This window comes from Lonchura striata, chromosome 5 (assembly GCF_050655825.1).
Source record: "Lonchura striata isolate lonStrDom1 chromosome 5, ASM5065582v1, whole genome shotgun sequence".
Taxonomy (NCBI): Eukaryota; Metazoa; Chordata; class Aves; order Passeriformes; family Estrildidae; genus Lonchura; species Lonchura striata.
The window spans coordinates 69,623,682-69,642,058 of NC_140707.1; the positions used below are offsets into that span (position 1 = coordinate 69,623,682).

Sequence of the window (18,377 nt, forward strand, 5' to 3'; positions counted from 1 at the left end):
AAATTTGACTTTGAAGCTGAGATCAATGCTGGTAATGTTCTCATAACACCAACTCCCACTGGAGGTGAAATTGGGAAGGGGAGGAGACTTGTGGTTTGTTCAGAGATTCCACACACAACAAACCAGACAAGTGATTTTTGCATCAACTGTGCTGCCCTAAGTAGGACAAGGAATTTTAATCCTGCAGAAGAGCTTAGAGCCTCACCAGTTCCTACTGACCCAGCACCTCTCAAAACCAACTAATAACTGGTCTGGGTCTCAGCTGCTCTGTCCCATGGTCTGGGAAATCCTGGAGGGATGAGGGCTGCTTATGGCACTCCACAGATTAGAAGTAAAAGCAAATATCAGTTGGTGTAAATTTGCCATGCAGGGGTCTCTGCTTCTGTTGGACAAATACAAAAAAGTCTACACACTGAAAAGTCACTGATCCTGTTTCATAGCTAGCTTAAAAGGGGATGGTGAAATGAGCTGTGCCTTGAATTCCTGAGTTATTCTGGTGGTTTGATTTATGGTTGATTTGTAACTGCCCTTAGTATTACCCAGCAGCAGGGCAAGAGAGAAGAAAATCAAGATCAAAAGGGTATTTAATATTGCAAGTGCATTTTCATATCTGCATCCACACACCACAAAACCTTGATCTTCAAAGCACTGTGCAAACACTAACCAGCTAATGACTCCCTGAGCAAAGCTACAGCAACGGCTATTTTTAATACATCTATTATTTGTTTGTGCTCATAAAAGGCAGTTTTGTGCCATCAGCTTATTTAGCCAAGCACAGAAGGGAGAAAAACGAATGCGAGCAGAGGAAGAAGCAAAGGATATGGAATGTCTTGACTGGGTTCCCCATGTACCAGTTAATGAAAAAGACTGGATGGAAAAGGTGAAAGTGAAGGAGTGAAGGTAAGTATGACACAGTCACTAAAAAAAAAAAAAAAAAAAAAAAGAAGTGAGTTGATTTCTACATAGAAGTACATTTTAAAGGAAAAAAGGCTTGTTGCTAATGGTCCTTTAAGCCTAGCAGAGAGAAGCATGGCAAGGACCAGCGGCAGGAAAAGTCAAGTAATTCAAAGCCTAATTGTTGCCAGAGACAAAATTAGCTTGTAGAATGAGTACCAAACCCAAATGGGGAATTTGTCACTTCTTTTTTTTTTTTTTTTCAAATGCTGGCAAGGATTTTGTGGACATTGTACGGGGAGATGTTAAAGCAGCTGTACAATGTGTCTGGGTAGCTGAGGGCAAATATCCCTTTTCTTCGTCTCTCCCGGTGTGGGACAGCAGAGCTGCCACCGCTGAGGCAGCGCTTCCAAGTGACACAGACAGAGACAGGAGCTCCTCTGGAGGGATGTGACAAAGGTGTCAGACCAGAGGGCTGGGGCTCCTCTGACATGGGCACAGGCTGGGACAGCCGGGGCTGTCCACCCTGGAGAAGAAAAGCCTCTGGAATGACCTTAGAGCCCCTTCCAGGGCTAAAGAGACTCCGAGAGCGCTTGGCAGGAACTTTGGTCAAGGGCACGGAGTGGCAGGGCAAGGGGGAATGGCTTCAAACTGCCAGAGGGCTGGGCTAGATGGGATATTGGGAAGAAATTCCTCCCTGTGAGGGTGGGGAGGTGGCACAGGGTGCCCAGAGAAGCTGTGGCTGTCCCCGGATCCCTGGAAGTGCTCCAGGCCAGGCGGGACAGGGCTTGGAGCACCCTGGGACAGTGGAAGCTGTCCCTGCCATGGCAGAGGTGAAACTGGATGAGCTTTGAGGTCCTTCCCAACCCAAACCATCCCATGGAGCGGTGAAACCTTGTCCCCTCAGGGTGGGGATGAAAGGACTCTCTCCTTCCCGGGCCACCGGCGTGCAGCAGGGGGATGGTGTCACACCTGCGGGCCGGATCCGGCAGGAGCGCCTCAGGAGCCTCGGCTGCCCCGCCAGCCGCAGCCTTGCGGAACGACAGCGGCGCCCACACGGCCACAGCGACCGGAGCGGGGCACGAGAGACCCCCTGAGCCTGCCGGGGGCACCACCCGACCCTGCTGCCCGCACCCCGGCACACCCGGGCCCGGCGGAGGGCGGGGGCCGCGCTGCGGAGCCCGTCCTGCAGCAGGCGGCGGAGGCAGAGCGAGCGCCCCGCCGGCCCCGCGAGCTGCGGCGGCCGCGCTCCTCCTCCCCTCCTCCTCCTCCTCCTCCTCCTCCCCCTCCTCCTGCTGCCTCCTCTCCTTCCTCCCCCTCCTCCTGCTCCCGCTGCTGCTCCTGCCCGCCCGGCCGCCCCGCGCGGCTCCTTCCCTCTATGGATGGGAAGGCAGCACCCAACGGCGTGGCCACCATCGAGGACAGGATCCTGCGCATCACCGGCTACTATGGATATTACCCGGGATACTCCAGCCAGAAAAGTAAGGCTCCCTCCAGCCTCTCCCGGCCCTTCAGGGTGTGTGTGTGTGTGTGTCGGCAGAGCCCTGAGGGTGCCCGTGCCCCCGCCAAGTGCTGCCCCATCCCTCGGGGTGAGTGTGGGGTGCCCGCTGTGCCCCGAGGGGACGCGGCGGCTCTGCGGCTGGAGACGGGGGCGGCGGCGCTTGGCCGCGGAACTTCGCGGCTCCCAGCCTCTCAGGGCTGGCAATTTTTTTATTTTTATTTATTTTTATTTATTTTTTTTTATTTTTTTTTATTTATTTTATTTCCACCCCTCCCATCCCCATCCCCGCCGGGATGCGGGGGGTTCGCTCTCCGCCTGCCCCGCGCCCGCCGCACCGGGAAAGTTTCGGTCCCGCTGGGTCCCCCCGGGCGGGCGCTTCAGCTCCTGAATTATTCATTTTCCTCCCGTAACTAGTGAGATTTTTCCAGAAAAGTGGGGAGTCACCGACCATGGGGTGTTCCTTCGCGCCGCTTTTAATGCCAGACACTTGTGGTTTAGGGGCTTGCTGTTGGTTCGGGGTCTTTCCTTTCTTCGGAGTGTGTTCTATTTATTTATTTCACTTCAACGAAGAAGCAGAAAATAAAGCAGGTGATCCTTGCAGAAATTCCCCAATTTTCTTGCTTTTGAAGTTTTTAATTAGGAGCAGTGGGTTCCTAGCAGCTGGGAGAGCCTTAATGGGTTTCTCTGGAATTCTGGCAGTCCCAGCACTCTGATGGGGAAAGTTTGGCTAATGAAACAAATTATTCATTTTTACCACCAAGGAAGCATGTGCAATCGGGTTTTATTGTATTAGTAGTTGCTTTGCAGTTGGCAAAATTATGACATGCCATAGCTTAATGAACAGAATAGGAATTGAGGGGCAAAATGAAGGAAAGGCAAGGAGCCCACTTGGGTGAGGTGAGCACCAAGGAGCAGACTTTCTTCTGCATATTCCCCTTGGAATATTCTGCTTTCCACAACAGCCAGTGCAGTATTCTCCAGCTCCAATGCAATAATAAACCAAAACACTATTAATAAACTGCTGATATCAGAAAAGCACATCTGTGGGCTTTTTATGGTGGAGGAAAGCCATGCATTGGAGCCACTTAATAAATAAAAATTCCGCTGTGCAATAATCAGCTGAAAAATCCAAGTCAAGCCTAGTGGTTTTATCCATCTGCTATTTGTGGCATGCTAACAGCATGACAGGTGTTATGGGCATTTATTTGGTGAGGTCACTTGATTTATCTGCAGTCAGAAGAGTGGGGAAGAAGCTCTGGACAATCTGGAGGTATGACTTAATGTCAGTCCAGGGACTAGTTAAGTCTGAACCTGTGTCCCAAATTCTGTAGTGGCTCCAGAGTATCTCTACAGTGTCATTTACCAGAGAAGGGTGAGGATTCTGGCTTAATAGTTGGTTGCAAGTTTGCTTGGGTGGCAGAATGCAATTTTTCAGTCTGCAGCAACACTCCCACTCTATCAAGTTATAGATCTGAATCCAGTGTTGTCAATCCAAGTGCTCTGTGTGGTGCAGTGGGAATGGCAGGAGAGTGCTTCCTGGACAGAGAAAACAGTGGGAATGGCAGGAGAGTGCTTCCTGGACAGAGAAAAGCTCTCTTAGACCAGGTTCTGCAGATGCTACAAACTGCATCTGATTAAAAACTAGAAAGAACGTGTCAGGAGAGGCCGAGGCTTTCAGAATTGCTGATTCTTGGGATTTTACTGCAGGTCTCCTGGCCTTTTGTGCCCTTCTGGCTGGATGTGAGGCAAAACAAAATGATCAGTAGCTCATGTTTTGCTGTTTGAAGAAAATAAGCAAAATTTGTGGTTGTCATGTTTAAAGAGGAAAACTACAAATGTGTAAATCAGAAGTGTTTCAATACTTCAGCGCCCTTGGGTAAATGAAATACACGAACTCCTAAGTTGTGAGTGCTTTTTAAAGCAGTCTCCTAAGTTTTGGAACCATCATCGTAATTTCTGGAGTGCTTGCAGTTGGCAGATGACTGCTTTATCCTCATGGCTGTGTGGTTTGCATTTATGAATGTTTCTACAAAGATGTTCTGGCCTTACCCAAGGTAAAACCAGGCATTCTTCAGGCACTATGAACACACATCCCTTGGCACTCAGCAAAAGTCACTCTTGGAGGTCCTGGCTTGGAGTTCTTGCTCTGTTCCTGTGTCTTGGCCAACTTAATACCCTTGAGAGGTGCTGCTTCAGAGTTCTGTTGAGTGACAGCTCTTGTTGTGGCTAATTGCTCACACACATGCAGCACTGTAAACGTGCAAGGTGGGGAGTTTGTAGCCCTAATTATTAATGGATTTGATATCTCAGGGTGTGATTCTTGTCACCACTATCCAAACTCACTTTCGGTTCAGGTGGACAATGCTGGTGGCACTCAGCATGCTCAGAATTCCAGGCAGCTTGTGTCCATACCCTCCCCAGTGCCAGAGGGACCCTTTTCCTGTCACTGCACGTGCTTGTGCTGTCACCTTGCTCCTGCCTGGCTCTGGAGCATGCCTGAGGATGAGCTGTTGTCCCCAGGGTGGTTTTGTCCAGGCACCAGATGGGAGGACATGATTTGGGTGGTGACAGCCTGCTGGTGGTCACCACCTTCCTCGAGGCTCCTCTTTGTCCCCAGGCTGCAGTGCCAACAAGGGACAGAAAGATGCATGGAGGGAAGCTGAAGGCAGCAGGGGGTGGCTGCTGTTCTGCTCACTTTTGGGGGATAGCTGGAAGATGACAAAGAAAGCCCGAGGCTTTGTGAAATGTGCTGGTGATTTGCATCCCTCCTTCAGTGGATTGCTTTAATTCCATGGTCTAACAGGAGATCATGCCATGGTTTCTGTGTGGGAAGGCTGAGGACTGCTCACAAATAGCCATGAAATCTAATGTTAAAGCACTGTGGTGTTCCAGAGCTGTTATCACAAAGAACTGCAGTGTTTTCTAGTGACTTGTGCCTCATCATCCATATTTGTGTGCATTAACCTACTTCAGACTTGGGGTGTGCATGTGATGATTCTTTTATTAATTCTAAGTCAGGCACTTTGATAATTCTTATTTATTCTTAAAAAAGTTTCTAGAGAAGGAAAATACCTGTTTTATTTATCTGTAAATCATCTGAATGAGCAGGAGAAATGTATTTTGGTCTGGTATTTACATCTGTGCCTGTTGTAAAAATCCTATATCCTGCCTAATAAGAAAAAGATTCAATTTTTCCCCCCCTCCACTTTGTGCTGAGATGGAAAGGGCTCTTCCTGATCCCAGTCAACTTGTACCTTGGGATTCATGGCTTGATCCCTCACTTCTTGCATTTTAAGTGTGCAGACTCTGTATGAGGTATCTGGCTTTTGTGGGAAGGGAGGGGGTCTGTGTCTCTCTCCCATCCAGTTTCTTTGGAATTCACAATTTCCAGGGCATGGTGCTGTTGTAGATCAGATGCTCCATCCTCTGACCTGGGGCTGCAGATGGTGCTCCCCTTGTCTCCACGTTTCTCTGGGTGCAATTTCATCTGGTCTGATGTAACTTTATCATCTTCACAAACAGTGGGAGACTCTGTTTCCTCTCTGGACCTTTGCTGTGACTTCTCATTCTTCTCTTGACTTTTCTGCTGGCAATACAATCACGTTTAGTGTCTCCAGGGTCAAAAGAATCCTTTGGGTTTGTTTTTTAATGGGTTTTGATTTTTGGTTTTTTTTTTTTGTTTTTCTTTCTTTCCCCCCCATTCTTTCCAACTGCCACCCCGTCTGCCTTTCATCTCAGTACTGAAATCTTTCTTACTTTCACACTACAAAGTTCCTCTCCTTCAAGTCTGTCCTAACACCTCTTCTGTGCCTTCTGCTGAATTAAAACTGCTCCAGTCAAAGTTTCTCATCTCTGATCTTCATCAACTTCACCAAATCAAGTTTCTGCCTGTGTTGTCTTTCTGATGGAGCCTTTCCCACTATCCACAAAGCCTTATGTCCTGCAGGATGCTCTCAGCATCTCAGGTCTGCATTTCTGTAGTGCTGCTTTCTCAGGCCTGGATGAGCACAGCACAACTTGACTGAAAATGCAGTGGTTCCTCACATGGGCCATCACCTTCTTTTCGTCCTGCTTGGAGAGCTTCTTTTAATGTACACTTGTGGCTGGAGGGTTTGATTCTTACCCCTGCAGGTTATGAACAACCATCTCCTTCAGGCACTTGCTGGACTTGTAAATGAGTTTTTTTGGGCATTATCCCATGCTGATGCCATCTCCCCTTTTCTCTCCTTCAGCCTGACCTGAAGCCATGGAGTTGTGTAAGCTGCTGGAAGCAGAAGGTGCTGCCACGTGTCTGTGCAGCAGCAGGACTGTGACATTGGGCTCACAGTGGGACACTGGGTGACCATGCCTCTGGTGGTGTCTGCCCGGGAGCTGGAGGGCCCTTCCAGCAGCGTGTGACCTTAGCAGGGCTTGGGGAAAGGCTGAACCTGTCCTTGCCATGAGCACAGTGGCTGTCAGGAGCAAGCTGTGTGTTTTCCTACTCCCCTGCAGAACAGCTCTAGCAAAGGTCTGTGGTTTAATTTGGCAAGTTCAGCCTCAAGCCAGCAATCTGAATTTAAGCACCTACTTAGGTCTGAACTTGCTCTAAGCCACCGGGCTTTGAGAATGCATTCAAAGTTAAGTCCCTGCTTAATTGCTTTGCCTTAATAAGGCTGGGATTAAGGCATGCTGAGCCAGCAGCAGCAGTTTGACAATTCAGCTCTTGCTCAGCTCTTGCTCCCTGTGCAGAGGGAGAGGCTGCGGAGGGAAAAGCCACCCCTGAAACACTGGAGAGAATTTTCTCCTGGTTATCACGGCAGCTGTGCCAGCAGCTCTGCTGCAGTACAAATCACATGGCACACCCAGATCATCTCTGTGCTTACTGAGCACCCTGCCCTCCTGGTGGCTTGTCACTTCAGAGAGAGGAACAAAGTCTCCTTCTGTTCACTGGAGGCACCCAGCTGCTCCTCCAGCAGTTCCCAGAGCCCTGCCAGGCACCACGGGAGGCTGGGAAAGGGGCACTGGAGGAAAGATGCTTTGAGATTTGTGCTGGATGAGGCTGCTTTTGTTGAGCTGTGTTTGAGGGGTCTGGGAGGGAGGAAGCAGTGTCTGAATGTCTGTGTGAGTTGGAGCCTGGGGGCTGTGTTGGCTTGTGCCACTTGTGGCAGCTGTCCCTGTGCCACCTGGTAGCATTTGGGTTGCAGGGACTCCAGATGCAAGGCTAGCCTGGAATGAGCTTTATTTCAAAGCCTTCCCTCTCCCCACTGGACAGGTTTTTTTCACAGGAGGGCTGTGCCACCCTGGGAGGGTGTGCAGCAGTGAAGGCCGGATTGCAAATCCCCAATTTAACAATGTCACCTCCCCAACTCTGGAGCACAAATGCATGTCATGGCACAGGATGCAGTCCTGTCATAGTTGCTTTTTCTCACAGAGTTGTCTCGCTGTTTGGGTGAAAAAAACATGGCTGTTTATCAGCACTGGTAGAAGTAATTTCTTTCAGCAAAACAAATCTTACAAATACTCCTTTGCTGACTAATATTGGCAAGACCAGGTTTGTTTTCTTTAGTGGAATAGGGCCAGGCTTTGTGTGGGCTTCTGTTGTGCTGGAAGGGGATGGTAGCTGGAATATGGGACCTTCCCCTCACCTGGAGACATCAGTTGTTGTGGAAGTTGTAGGGTCTCATCAGCTGGGAGGAAAGGAAATTGCTTCAGCCCTTGACCTTCCCTCAGGGGCTCATTCATCCCCCTGGGGGCAAATCCCTGAGAATCTCAGCTGTGAAACTGGGCATGGACATAGTTCTGGACATCTGTGGGCACGAGGGATGAAGCCAAATTGGGAAGGACACCGTGAGGAGCAGGGCAGTGAAGAGCATCTCCTTGCAAGGGGGCTGATGGAGCTGGGCCTTCCTATGCCAGGATGGGAACAGGGCTGCTGCTCCAAATCTTGGGAGGATGAACAAGGAAATGCAGGAAAGAAGAGTTATTTAAACTGAAATTGCATGTTGGCACACAGACAAATGGGTAAGAACAGGCCATGAATAAATTAAGGCTGGAAATTAGCAGAAAGTTGAGAGTAATGGCCAAAAATCTTCCACGGTCTTATGTATTTAAATAAGAATTATTTCCCAAGCTTTAAAGATTCCTCATAAAGACGCCTGCCAAGATTTGAGAAAAATTGCCCCTATTTGGCAGGGAAAATTGAGACAATAAGATGGGGGGAGCGATGCTAATTTGCCAGAGGTTGTTCAGAACAAGCCATAAGTTTGATGGAGTGATCTCTGCTTCCACTGGTGACTGCACAGCAAGCCTGGTGCTGTAGCTGGCCTGGTGCTAAAGGTGGAGGAGGTGCTCTCTATAACTTGGTAGCTTTCTCCACATGCTCTCTGCATGCTTTTGAGTTCTTCTGCCCTTCTGTGCACATTCTGGGGTCACCAGTGGTGATCCCAGGGCTCAGTGTGGGACCCACTCCTGTCACTATAGGACATGTGAAAGCACGACGTGAGCCACCTGCTATTTGCAAGATAAAGAAGAAAGTTTATTCTCTGACTCCGACTTTTATACTTTCCCAAAGGTGACATTGGATTGGAGACTGAATGGGCCACCTCTCCAAAGACATTGGACAAACCACTAGTACATCAAATTTCTCCACCCCCATAAAAGAATGTAAACAATATGTTGTTTACAGAAATTGTGTGGGAAAGTTCTCCAACAGAATGTAAACTCAGAAGGCTTTAGAAAATCTTAAGAATCAGGGTGACCCACTCCTGTTTAAGAACTTTACTGATGGTCTGGTTGGGGGGGGTCGAGTGTCCCTTTGTGGATATTCTCAGTTCAGTCAGAGAGAAAAGGAGATATTTCCACATCCCTTCAGGAAGTTTGTGGATGATACCAAGTTGTGTGGGAGCGTGGATCTGCTGGAGGGCAGGAGGGCTCTGCAGGGGGATCTGGACAGGCTGGATCCATGGGCTGAGGACAACTGGGTGAGTTTCAGGAAGACCAGGTCGGGCACTTTGGCCATGAAAACCCCATGCAGAGTTACAGGCTGGGGCAGAGTGTTTGGAAAGTGGAAAAGGAACTGGGAGTGCTGATCAGCAGTGGCTGGACATGAACCCAGGTGTGCCCAGGTGGAGAAGAGGCCAAGGACACCTGGCCTGTGTCAGCAGCAGAGTGTCCAGCAGGACCAGGGCAGTGACCACTCCCTGTGCTGGGCACTGCTGAGGCCACACCTCGAGTGCTGTGTCCAGTTCTGGGCCTCTCATGCCAAGGAGGACATTGAGGGGCTGGAGCGTGTCCAGAGAAGGGAACAGAGCTGGGGAAGGGTGCAAAGATTAAATCATATAAAGAGGAACTTGGCCTGGATAGAAGGAGGCTCAGGGGGAAACTTCTCATTCTCAGAACTCCCTGACAGGGGGATGCAGCTGAGGGGGGGTCAGACTCTACTCCCAGGGAACAGGATGAGAGGAAATGTGCCAAGGGTTGGACACCAGGAGGAATTTCTTCATGGAAAGGGTTGTTAAGCAATGGGATGGGCTGCCATGGAGGTGGTGAAGATGTGTGTTCAAGGAACAGCTGGATGTGGCACTCAGTGCTCTGGTCTGGTTGACAAGATGGTGATTAGTCACAGGCTGAACTTGATCTCTGATGTCTTTTCCAGCCTCAATGATTCTGTGATTGTCACAGAAAGTCTTCCTGGCTGCCTGGGCTCTGGGTGTTGGCTGGGATGGTGGCACAGTTCCCAGCCCATTCCTGCCTCACCTGGTTCACCTGAGGTGGCTTTAACCTTGCACAACGTGACAACATCACGGCTGCATGGAGCTGCACCTCCTTTTCTTGCTTTGCCTAAAAGTGTGGCTGCAGGACACAGCCCACGGGGAAATGACCTGGACCTGCCATGAGCTCCTCTGTGCTCTTCTGGGGTGCAAAGAAGGGATACCCCTCATTTTCTTTGTCCTTCCAGCACTGTCTCCTTGACATTGCCTTCCCCATCTACTCAGGCAGGCAGCAGCATGCTTGGTCCTAGCTGAATGTGGCAAAATGATATTGCCAAGTGGCAGATGGTTCTGGCAGACTTTTATCCCCCCAGTGCTTGCATTCCTGTTTTTAAATAGTGGTTCTAAAGGTTTGCAATTATTTCTTCTGCACATTTGGAAATTGATGGGCTTTTGCTCAACTGCCTGCATGGGAATTCACCCATGAAAGTGAACTTACTGCTTGTGGAAGGATTGGTGGCAGGAATTTTTTCACATAAACCTGCTGCTGAATGATCACAGCGATGAATAATGAAAACGCCTGCAGAAAAAAAAGTCAGTGTCTCTTTGTGGCAAATGTGAGAATAGGGTGAGGGGAACAAAAAGCAAAGTGCTTAACTGAGTGGTTAAATTATTTACCAAGTGGACCAGCTCTTACTTAGTGAGACTGAAAATTGTTTTTTCTTGTGGTGAGGTGAAGTGAGACTCCCTGGTGGGCAAAGGTTTGGGCTGGCCCTGTGCAGAGTGGCAGATTTCACTGCAGGGAGGTAGAAGCTGTAAGGTTATGCTGAGCTAATGCCCAGGGTATGGCTTTCACAGAGCTGTAAGTGAGAGCAGCCCAGGCACTTCCAGTGCCAGCAGTGAATTTATTCCAAGGCGTGCAGGATGTGCTCAATTGACAGGATGTGGTGTGTCTGCCACACAAAGGCATTCCTGTTAGTCCTTTAAAAACATATTGATTCTTCCTAGACCTCCCTTACAGATGCTTTTGGTAAAATGGACTTGCCCTTTCCTGCATTCAGCTGGGCTGGATCAGGGGTGGCAGAGTGAGAGAGTGAGGAAGGTGCCTCTGCTGTCCTTTTTGTGGAGGTGAGGAAGAAGAGGATGATTTGCTTCTGTTCTGGGGCAAAGGAGGAGGTCTTGGCTCCAGGGTGGAATATGATGTTTCCTGCTGTTTCTGGCAATCTGAAATCTGTTCCTTGTCTCAAAGCTGTCCACTCTGTTTTGTCTGATACAAGAAGTTTCTCTTTAAGTTCCTCTTTAAGTTTGCAATTAAGTTTTGGGGGGAGAGGAAGGGAGAGGCAAGCACCAGCATGGCAGTTCATGAGTCAGTAAAACTCCACCTAAAACAGGTCTCCCAGATCCACTTTCAGGCCAGTTTTAGTCCTGGTAGTGAACTCTCCATCCAGAGTGAGAAAGACATTGTAGCTTGAGGCCAGCCTGGTGACTCTTCCAGTTTTATTCCCTTTTGCTGCTTACAGCACTGAACTGCTTAAGCAATTTCCTCATGAAGCAATATCCAGTACATCTCCCCCTCTTTGTGTGGAGGCTGAGTTTTTTGGGGCACTTCTAAGGCTAACACACCTCTATTATTAATGGGGTGGTTGGCAACTTAATGAAAAAATACACTTTCCTGCTGGGGACTGATTTTTCCTAGGATTCCTGGCAACACAACTCTGCAGACCCTTTCCAGTTAATGAGCATCACACACCTGAAAGTTCTGAGGACAGCACTGGAATCATCTGTGCCTGTGTAAGATAAGCATGAAACAGGGCTGGAACACATGTTCTCTGTCAGGGGAGAGAAAATTAGTCCTCATGGTGTGATTTATATTCTGCATCTTGAAGTGAGATGGCAGAGTTGTTACAAAACAGTGGACAAGTGCAGTAATTACAACCCTTTTCTTTTACATATCTGAATCCTGGAACTTTAAAATCCTTTCTTAGATGAATTTGGGCATGTGGAGTGTGCAGCCCTGGAATTGTGTGGGTGCAGATTGGGGTTTTTCTCTGCAGTGCCAGGAATAATCTGTTGTGTGATACGTTACAGGGGCTAGGATTTGTAGCAGCTTGTGTGTAAGTGGGATGCTTCAAAGTGCTTCACCAGAGGAAATTCTTCAGTGCTGACAGCATGGATAGCAGGAAGATGAACTTTCTGTGGTGTTTCTGCACCATGGTTTGGACTTCTACCTGGGGAGGGTAGGTTCTGTGTGTGAGAAAGCTTTTTCTCAATACTCAGCACTCAGTGGGGCTGCTAACACAAAGACCAGGTGGAAAATGATTGAGCTTAGCATTTACCTGGGACATATTTGATGAAGTTCCCCATTTTTCTATCAATTTTTTCTTCATTCCAGGGTGGGATGGAATAGGAAAAAAAAAAAAAAGTGAGGAATTGGATAAAAAGAAAAGGAAATATTTCAAGAATGTTTCTGCTGAGGAAAAAGAATCGAGGTCTGAAATGTAACTAAAGAAGTGCCACATTTCACATGCATTGAAAAACAAGCCTTGGAGGAAGGAACAAAAGGCATTTTTTAGCTGAAATACTGAGCTGAGCTGTTGTTGGTGTGCCAAGCCATATGTGTCCTGTCGAGGTGATTCATCCATACAAGCCCTGCCTTCTGTCCCTCTTCTTGGGGGTCCTGTGGCAGCGGGCACGGGTTTGTCTGTGCTTGTGCTCCACAAAGCAGGGAGCACTGGGCTGATCTCAGTGTGCAGGGCACTGCACAGCTGTCCTCTGACCTCCTCATGGAGCTGTGTGTCCAGGAACACAAATTCCTGTGCCCATCTGCTCTGGGATGCAGCCCTGACTGGTTGTTCAAAGAGTCAGGGGTTGTCCTTCACCCATAAATGCTCTGCAGCAGGGGAAAGTGGTGAGGAGGCTGCTTAACTGGGTTTTCCAAGACATCCTGTTTGTTGCAGTGCTGGAAAGGAGGTTAGTTAGATCAAATTAGGGCAACTGTATTTCTAGCTGGGGTCTGTGCAGTGTTTTTGTGCACTTCTGCTTTGAAGTTAGTTCAGAGAGACTGTTTGGAGCATCCTGGTGAAGACAGGCGACCCCGGCTGTGGCTTTAGAGAAGACAGCCAGGAGAAAAAGTCTCTGCATTTGGACAGAATCAAAAGAACTTCCTTAAACTTAGATATTCACACTGTGCCCAGGTACAGCAGCGACTCCTCTGAGAGCCAGAGACTCCTGGGCAGACCTGGAAATACCACTGGAGAGTGAGTGTGAAGCTGCAGGGCTGTCTGATTTTGTGTGCCTCGAAAATGTGCACCTTAATTATTATTGGTATAAAATATTTATGCAGTTTAGTGAAGTTTTGTAGCACTTTGTGGAGGTTAGAGATTCATTACAGTTTATTGCTTTAAGAAGGCAAAGAAAAGTGGGTGGTGCAGCTCCCGGATTTGCCCTGTGTAGGGGAATGGAGTGTAGAAAAATCCTGTCGCTGTTGTTTTGCACATTATTAACAGATGTTGGCTTTGGGCTCTTATTTTAGCTGGAATCTCAGGTTTGCTGTAGGAACAGTAACTCAGCTGGCTGGGTTCAGATTTACTGTAGTTCCAAGGCTGCTCCCAGACGTGGGATGTTCACAGCTGAGGGTGTTTTTGGCTTAGTTGCAGACAAAACTTAAGCCCTTTTAAACATGACTTTCTGTCTTTGGAGACCAACATCAAGGTTCTGATAATTTTCAATGTCTTTTTTCTTCCTCTTCATGGTGAAGCAGTGTGATGCCTGGAAATAATCAACTTAGGGCAGGATAATCCTCTGGTGCTTTAATAACTCCTGCCCTTCACGTCCTCCCTGTGGATGATGGATGGTGTGGGGTTGCCTAAAGCAAGTAATCTCATTCTGCTCATGATCCCCAAGTTTTTCTGTTTCCCTACTTGGTACTGTGGACAGAATCTGCAGTTTAGAGCAGCCTGAGTTGCCAAATATCCTCCTTGCACACAAAGACAAGATTCATAGGGCTTCATATGAGGGTTACAGCCATCTTCTGTCCCATCCAGGTGTCTCTGAAAGCCAGCTGGAATTACACAGTGCAGTTTGAACTGGTTGTGCAGACACTTCTGCTGTATTTATGCTTTCCCTGTGTATTTTGGTGACTTAAGCCACTCTCCATGGTCCTGATTTTCCTTTTCATCCTATTGGCCTCCCTTCTGTCCCTGTCTTGGTTGGTTGAAGGGATGATCTGAAAGGAAATGTATTTGGTGCCTTTGATGCGCAGAGCCTCTTTTTTTCTTTATAGGTTAGGAACGAAAATTGTGTCTGTGTATTCCCAAACTGAAGAATACATGATTGCTGCTACAGCCTTCCTCTGAGAACAGGCTTTGACATCATTCTTACTCTATAATTCATGGTAGTTTTCTAGCAGCCTGTTAAGGTCTGCAGGAGAGTGAAAGGGCTGCTTAAGAAAGGCAAGAATTGTCCTTTGCCTTCTGGTAGGTCTGTGACCGAGCAGGCTCCTGCTCTTTGGAGTTGTTACTGGGTCTCTTTTATCATGGAATAATTTCTCCTTCTCTTTGGAGTCGTTACTGGGTCTCTCTTTTATCACAGAATCATTTTTTTTAAGGATGATGTTGTTTTCTTTAATGTAAGCACTTGCTCCTTGTCAAACACATCCTGGTATGCCCCGTTAGGACTTTGCGCCTCGTTCCAGGGTGTTTTAAAATCAGATTACAGAACGTCTTGTAGCTCTCAGCTGTTGGTTTTTTTAACCCGGTTTCTTAAGGAAACAAGGCTTATGTGAACACCATCTCTCCCTCACCACTCCCTGCCTGTGTAACTTTTGAATCTGGTGGCCAAATCCAAGTAGAATTACCGGGAATTAGAGAGCACAAAAGTTCTGAAGCCTTGATGGAACGTATAAAAACACAGCTAGAAATCAAGGGCTCTTGGTTCTCCCACAGTGGGAAAGCTGTAGGATTGCCTCATTCCTGGAGATGAGATGTGCTGCATACAATTTTTGGGGATCTTATCAAGGACACCTCTAGTTAGGCTCCAGCTTCACACAGTGACCAACAGGAGATATGTGAGGAAGAGAATAATGGAGGTTCCTGATTGTTTCCCTCCACCATTGATCTGTGCTTTGGGAAGTTCTTGGTGTTTGTCTATTTTAGTAGCTTTTGATGGCTGTTTCTTCCTTGAGTTTGTAGGGATGTGACTGTCCATTTTGTTATTGTAGGATTTCTTTTCCCTGTTGCTGTTGGCTCTTTGGGTGTGGCTCTTCTGCTGAGGAATGAGGTGACTCCCATGAAATCTTGGAGGCAGGTCCTTCCCACCCCCTGACTTCGTGGAGAGAGGGGAGGAGAAAGAAAACAAAACGTTGGCCTGTTAACTGTGAATAAACATCCTGTGGAGCTAACACATGGTTTATTTCATAATTCCTTCCAGCACTGAGATAAGATACTCTCCTGGGAGGAGAGAAATTGGCTTTGGATTGTTTGGCTGCTTCCTCAGGCTGCAGTGGGATGCCAGGAGCCTCACAGGGTACACCTGCCTTTGTTTGGGACTTTGAGGTGATGCAGTGAAAGAACATAAGATGATGCCACAGGACAGTTTCAGGTTTTGGTCTGAAATTCAATGAATAAAAGATCACTTTGCTGAGCCACAGCAATTGGTAAAGATCTGTAGAGCAATGCAGGAGATGGTTGCGAACACTTTGCAGTTTTAAAAAATGGAGAGAATGGAGTTGTTTTATTATGGCTACAGAAAATGTTATCAAATATTCATGACGATCATCTCCTCTTATTTGAAATAATAAATCCAAGGTCAGTTTTGTGCTTGTAGAAAACTGGAGGCTGACTGTTGGTCCCCTTTTTCTTCGCTGTTGTAATAAAATGATAATTTTTAATATTTTATCTACTTTGCAAGGATGTTATTAGGCTCACAAGTATGTCATGGTACCCAGAGAAGGAAAAGTAATCTTTTCCCTCTTCCTCCTGCAGGTTAGGAAGAGGCTTCTGCAGACATTTCAGAGTTCAGGGAAAGAAAACATTGTGCTCAAGAAGGCTGATATAAGGCATAAAAGTTTTTCTGTTGATGAATAAAATGTTCATTGTAACAATGATGTTTAAGACAGAAAATAGAGAAATGCCACCAGTTCTGTTTATTTTAAAGGCTAAGTCCTTAAAAATTGTTTTTACCACTCATGCCATCCAGCGTGTTGCCAGTTGTGATATTTGTGACCTGTGTTGCAAATTAGAATTTGACATTGTGGTGACTTCACTGAGCAAGGAAATATGCCCTAGGGGTTTATAAATAGGATTTAAAGCACCCATCCCATGACTGCATTTTATTATTCTGCTGTATGTGTTTTTGCTATTTATTTATTTTCTCCAAATGAATGCAAGTTTCCAATATCACCATGTGGCAACAACAGGAAGCCTTTTTAGTCACCGCTGCTGCACAAAGTATTGTAAAGTCTGACATCCCTTTGAAGATCTGTTCTTAGCCACTGCTGCTGTTTTTATTTCTGAGTTGTTCTCTGTGGAATATTTTTTATTTTCTCCTTGCATGCCCTGAATTTTCGAAACATTTTCAAATCAATTGAGGTCTTTGCCTCTCCTGTGTTTTCCCCACTCTTATTAACTTTTACTGGACTGTGCCTTCGAAAATCTAGTTGAAAGTCTTTTTCTCTTGAACTCCAAGGAGTCTTTAGAGAAACATCTGCCAGAAGCACTGACCTACAAAATCTATTAGGCTCTTCCCACTGGTGTGAATCTCATTTATGTAATGCTGCTGGATGGGACGGCTCCGCTCTGGAGATGAAATCCAAAATTCAGTTTTGCTTTCATAAGTATAAATGCAAAGAAGTGGCTGATACTGAGATGATGTTGAAGTGCTGAAGATTGGGTGTTAATTGTGATCATATGTAACTTATCATTGTAATGTGGCAGAGAAGGCTGTCAAAAGCAGGGGAATTAATTGCCCAAGAGAGAAATATTTCTTCCCTCTATTTCTGAGCAAAGCAGTATTTTAATGTAAAATTAGTCTGGTTGATTAATCTTATTACAAACACAGAAATATAAACAGGTGATGGGGAGCATATCACTAGATGATTTTATAGATTTTCATAAATTATTTGATGATCTTTTGAGTTTGATGGTTACAGATATAACTGGCAACTTATTCACACTGTATATTCTTTATAAATGTAGTGTTAATGGGAAGTACCAGATAAAGTACCAGAAGTTTATTCCTTTGACCTCTGAAAGATCTTCAGGGGATGGAGATGTGAAGGCATCTGCTCCATCAGAACATAAAAGTGGAAGCAACAGAGGAAGTAAAATATCATGTGCCTGGAGTGGATCAGAGGAAAAGGGCAACCAGCCCATGAATTTGAGCTTGCACTTGCCTGGTGTGGACTTGGGAGATGAGCAGAGAGAGTTCTGAAATTTTCCTCTTCAATTTTGGGATTTTGGCCGTGGTGACATTTCACTCAAACTTTATCCCCTCTGGATGAGTGAAGTTAAAGCACAGCAGAGCCCATACTCTTCACTACATCAGGAGCAGTACATGCAGTGACTAATATTATATCCAGCAGCTTGGAGCTGCGTGAGCAAGGAGCTGCTCAGAGCTGGAATAATTTGGAATGCAGCCTTTGGTGCAAATCCAGACCAGGTTTGACCTTTGCCTCAAGGCTGGTGAGAAGATGCCTTAATCCTACTGCCCCAGCACCTGCTTTTAATGCTATGTGTGCCCCCAGTTTGATTTTGGAGGAAAGTTTTCTAATTCCCTGTGACTTCTTGGACAGACATCATCTTTACCTTTTTGAAGAGACATTGGAAAGCTGTGAATCCTTTCAGTGCCATCCCCCAGAGAGCCTTGGCATTTCTGATGTGGGCTGGGGGATGTGCCCCAGACACATTAATAAAGATCCCCATCATGAAGTATCAGGAGGAACTTACAGAATATTTATGCCTGCTTGTTCCCTGACCTTTCATAATTATTATGGATTATTCTATTACAGCAGAACATTTTTAAAGTAATTGGGAAGATCAGATGCAAGCACAAAGCCACAAAGGCTGTCCTGAATCTTGGCAAAATCATGGACAGGCATCCAAATTGTGAGTCAGTCTGCCCTGATCTTCCTTCTCAAGTGGGGTGTTACCCAGGCAGAATAATGATTTGTCCCTCCAATGAAGTTACATGGTGAAAAGTGGCAGAACCTGACTTGGTTTTTGGATATTTTTGCCTCACTGCAGGTTCCGGAGCCAGGAGTTTGGGATTTGGCCACTTTTACAAAAATGGGGGCTCGT

General features: G+C 46.8%; 1 protein-coding gene across 3 annotated transcripts in view; it reads left to right on the forward strand.

The window, feature by feature from the left end:
- Positions 1-776: 776 nt before the first annotated feature.
- Positions 777-18,377, forward strand: part of SLC35F4 (solute carrier family 35 member F4) — a 120,623-nt gene continuing 103,022 nt past the window's right edge. The window contains exon 1 of one of the 3 annotated variants that reach the window (XM_085580977.1): positions 777-900. Coding sequence is in view for 2 of the 3 variants with exons in the window: in XM_021534644.3 (XP_021390319.1) it covers positions 2,273-2,375 (103 nt within the window). In the remaining variant the exon portion in view is untranslated. Of the gene's footprint in view, positions 901-2,042; positions 2,376-18,377 lie in introns of those variants that run through there. The other 2 variants (XM_021534644.3, XM_021534645.4) reach the window with 2 other exon arrangements.